Here is a 7500-nt window from a genome sequence, read left to right as displayed (position 1 = left end):
TGAACAGCTGAGGTCTTGATAAACAGCTGAGGTCCTGATGAACAGCTGAGATCTTGATGAACAGCTGAGCTCTTGATGAACAGTTGAGATCTTGATGAACAGTTGAGGTCTTGATGAACAGCCGAGGTCTTGATGAACAGCTGAGTTCTTGATGAACAGCTGAGTACTCGATGAACAGCTGAGGTCTTGATGGACAGCTGAGATCCTGATGAACAGCCGAGATCTTGATGAACAGCTGGGATCCCAGGCGAACCCAGGTTATGAACCCTTCCAATCACAGGGCGGTAACACTAACTGTTAGGCTACGCACCCTTTTATAGATACACTATATGTACATAAGTATGTTGACACCCCTTCAAATTAGTCTATTCAGCTATTTCAGCCATACCCGTTGCTGACAGGTGTGTAAAATCGAGCACACAGTCATGCAATCTCTCTTGACTTACATTGGCAGTAGAAGGGCCTTACTGAAGAGCTTGAATGAAAGAGCGGGAAGACTGAGGAACAAAAAGATTTTGTGGCTTCAGTAGAAGAGCTCAGTGACTTTCAATGTGGCACCGTCATAGAATGCCGCCTTTCCAACAAGACAGTTTGTCAAATTTCGGCCCTGCTAGAGCTGCCCCGGTCAACTATAAGTGCTTAATGAATAAGGTAAGGGATAGAATTTGCTCTGGATTTTCTATTGTCTGTTCGGGTGTGTGCTAGTGGTGTATCTATTTGGTGTATCTAACTGGCCATAATAGTAGCAAAGGACATTCACAAGCTAATTTGTTTGTTCTCTGATTACATGCAAGTGTCCAGGTCAGACATTGATACAGATGACTTCAGTCGTATGAAAAATATTCCGTAGCAAAATATACTTACCTTAACAAGCTAGCTACAGCTGCTAGCCTTCTACTAGCTAGTTACAGCTGCTAGCCTTCTACTAGCTAGCTACAGCTGCTAGCCTTCTACTAGCTAGCTACAGCTGCTAGCCTTCTACTAGCTGCTAGCTGAAACTCTTGAACCCCGGATTCAGAACTTGAAAAGAACTGAAAAGATGTTAGCATTGTCAGAAATGCTCGAAAATGTAGCGCTTTGTTGGTTCTCTAATGGGCTGAAATGTGGTAAATTGTGAATTTAATAAAATAAAAAACTGTTGCACCTACAAATGTATTCAGTCCAAATAGATCTAACGGTCACCTGATGGACTCTGTAGCCTTTTAATCTGACGTCTAGAATTTGAGTTAGGTTTGGGGAAAACATTGATTGACGACCCCAATGCTAACAACCTTGTAAAAAAAAATCCGGTATAGTTGTTCTCGGTAATGGCCGGACAGAGCATGGCGAGAGGCTGGGAATGTGTTGTGTACCTCCAATCAAGTTGATTGGCAATTTTCATTGACACTGGCCTCATATTGGCTTAGACATGATGGTAGGGAGAATTGAGTTTAATATTGTGCTTCAACCAATACATACTATAGTCTTGCAAACTAGTGCGACTATAATGCATACACAAGTGAAGCAGAAGCTTAAAATAGGGCCTGGTTTCACACAGACTGACACACACACTGAGACTCACAGGCTTAGAGACACACAGTCATTAAAATGAGAAAACTGTCAAGTCTCCTCTTGTAACTGTGCTGCCTTCCTCAATCACTCACTTCTCTGTATCTCTCTCTCTCTCTTTGCCTTCCTCTCTCTATCTCTCACTCTCTCTCTTTGTCCCTGTGTTGTGAGGATTGACACCGGAGACAGGAAGCAGGTACAAGGAGAACATTGAATGAATAACGGACATAAAACAGGACAGGAACAGCGTCTGGACAGGGGACAAAGTAACAACATCAATGCTGACACAGGGAACAAACAGAGGAACAGACAGATAAAGGGGAGGCAATCAAATAGTGATGGAGTTCAGGTGGGTCAAATGAGGCGCTGGTGCGTGTAACGAAGGGGACAGGTGGGCGTAACGAAGGGGACAGGTGGGTGTAACGAAGGGGACAGGTGTATGTAACGAAGGGGACAGGTGTGCGTAACGAAGGGGACAGGTGTATGTAACGAAGGGGACAGGTGTGTGAAACGAAGGGGACAGGTGTGTGTAACGAAGGGGACAGGTGGGCGTAACGAAGGGGACAGGTGTGTGTAACGAAGGGGACAGGTGTGTGTAACGAAGGGGACAGGTGTGTGTAATGAAGGGGACAGGTGTATGTAACAAAGGGGACAGGTGGGCGTAACAAAGGGGACAGGTGAATGTAACAAAGGGGACAGGTGTGTGTAACGAAGGGGACAGGTGTATGTAACGAAGGGGACAGGTGGGCGTAACAAAGGGGACAGGTGAATGTAACGAAGGGGACAGGTGGGCGTAACAAAGGGGACAGGTGTGTGTAACAAAGGGGACAGGTGTGTGTAACGAAGGGGACAGGTGTATGTAACGAAGGGGACAGGTGGGCGTAACAAAGGGGACAGGTGAATGTAACGAAGGGGACAGGTGGGCGTAACAAAGGGGACAGGTGTGTGTAACAAAGGGGACAGGTGTGTGTAACGAAGGGGACAGGTGTGTGTAATGAAGGGGACAGGTGTATGTAATGAAGGGGACAGGTGGGCGTAACGAAGGGGACAGGTGTGTGTAACGAAGGGGACAGGTGTATGTAACGAAGGGGACAGGTGTGCGTAACGAAGGGGACAGGTGTATGTAACGAAGGGGACAGGTGTGTGAAACGAAGGGGACAGGTGTGTGTAACGAAAGGGACAGGTGGGCGTTACGAAGGGGACAGGTGTATGTAACGAAGGGGACAGGTGTGTGTAACGAAGGGGACAGGTGTGTGTAACGAAGGGGACAGGTGTATGTAACGAAGGGGACAGGTGTGTGTAACGAAGGGGACAGGTGGGCGTTACGAAGGGGACAGGTGTATGTAACAAAGGGGACAGGTGGGCGTAACAAAGGGGACAGGTGTGTGTAACGAAGGGGACAGGTGTATGTAACGAAGGGGACAGGTGTATGTAACGAAGGGGACAGGTGTGTGTAACGAAGGGGACAGGTGTGTGTAATGAAGGGGACAGGTGTGTGTAATGAAGGGGACAGGTGTGTGTAACGAAGGGGACAGGGGTATGTAATGAAGGGGACAGGTTGGCGTAACGAAGGGGACAGGTGTGTGTAACGAAGGGGACAGGTGTGCGTAATGATAGGCAGTCTGCCGCACTCGAGCGATAGAGAGGGAGAGCGGGAGCAGGCGTTATATGTGTTGCCTTTTCCTCAACCTCCCTCTCTCTTTCTCTCATCCCCATATTTACTCTCTTTCTCTCATCCCCATATTTACTTTCTTTCTCTCATCCCCATATTTACTCTCTTTCTCTCATCCCCATATTTACCCTCTGTCCCTCTCTCTTTCTCTCATCCCCATATTTACTCTCTTTCTCTCATCCCCATATTTACTCTCTGTCCCTCTCTCTTTCTCTCCCTCTCTCTTTCTCTCATCCCCATATTTACCCTCTGTCCCTCTCTCTTTCTCTCCCTCTCTCTTTCTCTCATCCCCATATTTACTCTCTTTCTCTCATCCCCACATTTACCCTCTGTCCCTCTCTTTTTCTCTCCCTCTCTCTTTCTCTCATCCCCATATTTACCCTCTGTCTTTCTCTCCCTCTCTCTCATGTTATCTTTCTATTTTGTATCGAAGCTCTTCCTCTCTCTCTCTCTGTCAGTTTGTTACCTCTCTCCTCTCCTCTTCCTCTCTCTCTCTCTGTCAGTTTGTTACCTCTCTCCTCTCCTCTTTCTCCCTTTCTCAATGTGACTCTCTTTTGCTATATTTTTCTCTCTCTCTCTACTCCTCTCCTCTTCCTCTTTCTCTCTCTCTCTCTCTCTATCTCTCTTTCTCTCTCTCTACTCCCCTCTTCTTCCTCTCTCTCTCTCTCTCTATCTCTACTCCTCTCTCTCTCTCTCTACTCCTCTCCTCTTCCTCTCTCTCTCTCTACTCCTCTTGTCTTCCTCTCTCTCTCTCTCTCTCTCTCTCTCTCTCTCTCTCACTCATTCCCTCTATCCATCTCTACTTCTCATCATCCCTTTCTGTGTGTGTAGGTCTTGCTCCAGGCATAAGAGGTTGCTTAGGGCACTTGACCTCTAGGGCCCTCGACCAAAAAATAAATATATATACTGTGCCTTCAGAAAGCATTCATACCCCTTGACTTAATCCACATTTTGTTGTGTTACAGCCTGAATTCAAATGGCTAAAATATATTGTTTTTGATTAGCCATCTACACACAACACTTAATAATGACAAAGTAAACAAATGTTTTTAGAAATGTTAGCAAATTTATTGAAAATGAAATAAAAAATATTTAATTTACTTAAGTATTCACACCCAAAATCACCTTTGGCAGCAATTACAGCCGTGAGTCTTTCTGGGTAAGTCTCTAAGAACTTTCGACACCTGGAATAGACAATATTTGCACATTTATTTATTGTTATTCTTCAAGCTCTGTCAATTTGGTTGTTGATCGTTGCTAGACAGCCATTTTCAGGTCTTGCAATAGATGTTCAAGTAGATTCAAGTCAAAACTGTAACTCGGCCACTCAGGAACATTCTCTGTCTTCTTGGTAAGCAACTCCAGTGTATATTTGGCCTTGTGTTTTAAGTTATTGTCCTGCTGAAAGGTGAATTTGTCTCCCAGTGTCTTGTGGAAGAGCAAACTGAACCAGGTTTTCCTCCAGGTTTTGACCTGTGCTTATCTCCACTACGTTTCTATTTATCCTACAAAACTCCCCAGTCCTTAACGATGACAAGCAGACCCATAACACGATGCAGCCACCACCATGGTTGAAAATATGAAGAGTGGTACTCAGTGATGTACTGTGGTACTTCGTATTCAGGGCAAAGTTAATTTCTTTGCCACAATTTCAATTTCGCTTTAATGCCTTTAATACCTTGTTATGGCATGTTTTGGAATATTATTATTATTATAGCTTCCTTCATTTCACTCTGTCATTTAGGTTAGTATTGTTATCGAAACTACAATGACGATCCATCCTCAGTTTTCTTCTACCACAGCCATTAAACTCTGTAACTGTTTTAGAGTCCCCATTGCCCTCTCTCCTCTCCAACAACCGAGTTAGGAAGGACACCTGTATCTTTATAGTGACTGGGAGTATTAATACAACATCCAAAGTGTAATTCATAACTTCATCGTGTTCAAAGGGATATTTAATGTCTACTTTTTAAAATATTACCATTAGGTAGACCTTCTTTGTGAGACATTTGAAAACCTCCCTGGTTCTTTACGGTTGAATCTGTGTTTGCAATTCGCTGCTGGACTGTGGGGCTTTACAGATAACGTCCAGAGACGAGGTAGTCATTCAACAATCATGTTAAACACTACTATTGCACAAAGAATGAATGCATGCAACTTATTATGGGACCTGAGAAGCAAATATTTACTCCTGAACTTATTCAGGCCAAAAGGGGGCTGAATAATTATTGACTCAAGACATTTCAGCATTTCATTTTTTATTCATTTGAAAAAATAATAATAAAAACATAATTCCACTTTGACATGATGGGGGTATTGTGTGTAGACCAGGGACACAACATTCAGGGGTGTGGAGAGTTTCTGAAGGAAACACAAACCCAGAGACACATTATGAACGAGATGCATCACTGGTCAGGAACTCAGTCGGGTTCTCAACTTATCGTTGAGAGTTAGAACAGTGGAATACACAAGGTGCAATGTCGCAATGTCGCAATGTCGCAATGTCGCAATGTCGCAATGTCGAAATGTCGCAATGTCGCAATGTCGCAATGTCGAAATGTCGCAATGTCGAAATGTCGCAGTGTCGAAATGTCGCAATGTCGAAATGTCGCAATGTCGCAATGTCGAAATGTCGCAGTGTCGAAATGTCGACATTTTTCTCTTGTCTTGTCAGTCCAGGGGACCTTGACATCCAGGAGGCCCCCATTGATAGTGTTATTCATTCTCACTCAGATATCAAACTAACATGACATGAGTCATGGTAAAATGTGTAACATTTTAGGAAATGTGCTATAAAAAAGCAAAACATTTCTCTCTGCCCCATGGCAAAATGAGTAGAATTGCAGGAAATGTGTTACTAAAATGCACGATTTTCTCTCCGTCCCGTGGCAAAACGTGTAGAAGAGGGGCTGCCTGGATCTTTAATTTAAAGACCCTCGCTCCCTTCGGGCTCAACGCAGTCCTCGGAGTGGGCCACAGTGTCTCCTGACCCCTCCTGTCTCAGCCTCCAGTATTTATGCTGCAGTAGTTTGTGTCGGGGGGCTAGGGTCAGTTTGTTATATCTGGAGTACTTCTCCTGTCCTATTCGGTGTCCTGTGTGAATCTAAGTGTGCGTTCTCTAATTCTCTCCTTCTCTCTTTCTCTCTCTCGGAGGACCTGAGCCCTAGGACCATGCCCCAGGACTACCTGACATGATGACTCCTTGCTGTCCCCAGTCCACCTGGCTGTGCTGCTGCTCCAGTTTCAACTGTTCTGCCTTATTATTATTCAACCATGCTGATCATTTATGAACATTTGAACATCTTGGCCATGTTCTGTTATAATCTCCACCCGGCACAGCCAGAAGAGGACTGGCCATCCCACATATGCTCTCTCTAATTCTCTCTTTCTTTCTCTCTCTCGGAGGACCTGAGCCCTAGGACCATGCCCCAGGAATACCTGACATGATGACTCTTTGCTGTCCCCAGTCCACCTGACTGTGCTGCTGCTCCAGTTTCAACTATTCTGCCTTATTATTATTCGACCATGCTGGTCATTTATGAACATTTGAACATCTTGACCATGTTTTGTTATAATCTCCACCCGGCACAGCCAGAAGAGGACTGGCCACCCCACATAGCCTGGTTCCTCTCTAGGTTTCTTCCTAGGTTTTGGCCTTTCTAGGGAGTTTTTCCTAGCCACCGTGCTTCTTCACCTGCATTGCTTGCTGTTTGGGGTTTTAGGCTGGGTTTCTGTACAGCACTTTGAGATATCAGCTGATGTACGAAGGGCTATATAAAATAAATTTGATTTGATTTGATTTGATTTGATCTGAAGCCATTCTTGTGATTATTGTGACTTTGGCTGATGTAGTCTAAATGAATTTATGATCGTATGCTATCCATTTGTTTTTTGTATATTGTTCTTTGCATGTCACTTTAATATTTGAGAATTAACCAATGATATTAGGCCATACTTGGCCATGATTACAGACACCTGTGTCTTTTGACACTATATAAACGAGTCACCCTGTTTGCGATTATGCCCAGATGAAGACAGCTTGCCTGTCGAAACGTTGGACATTACATTTTTGCATCTGAACTCTTAGTGTGGCTCTCCTTTATTTTAAACTATTCCACCCCCCATTGCCTACCTTCACCAGCTCCATAACCAGGTAGAGCTCACTGTAGGTGTCCATCTCCTCGATCAGCAGGACAATGTTGGGGTGTTTCACCCTCCTCAGGATGGCTACCTCGTTCTGGATCATATGCTCCTGATGGTGGAGAGGAGGAGGATAAGGA

The 7500-nt window shown here is 44.6% G+C and overlaps 1 protein-coding gene across 2 annotated transcripts in view; it reads right to left on the bottom strand.

Annotated features, from left to right (window-relative positions):
* Nucleotides 1-7500, bottom strand: part of dclk1a (doublecortin-like kinase 1a) — a 192430-nt gene that overhangs the window by 15384 nt on the left and 169546 nt on the right. For both annotated transcript variants that reach the window (XM_036967389.2, XM_090226450.1), the window contains one exon: nt 7353-7472. In XM_036967389.2, coding sequence (XP_036823284.2) covers nt 7353-7472 — 120 coding nt within the window. The remainder of the gene's footprint in view (nt 1-7352; nt 7473-7500) is intronic.

This window comes from Oncorhynchus mykiss, chromosome 29 (genome assembly GCF_057628025.1).
Source record: "Oncorhynchus mykiss isolate SJ-2025 chromosome 29, ASM5762802v1, whole genome shotgun sequence".
NCBI lineage: Eukaryota > Metazoa > Chordata > Actinopteri > Salmoniformes > Salmonidae > Oncorhynchus > Oncorhynchus mykiss.
Note: the sequence above shows the minus strand (reverse complement) of the source record. Positions and strands in the feature narration are given on the sequence as shown.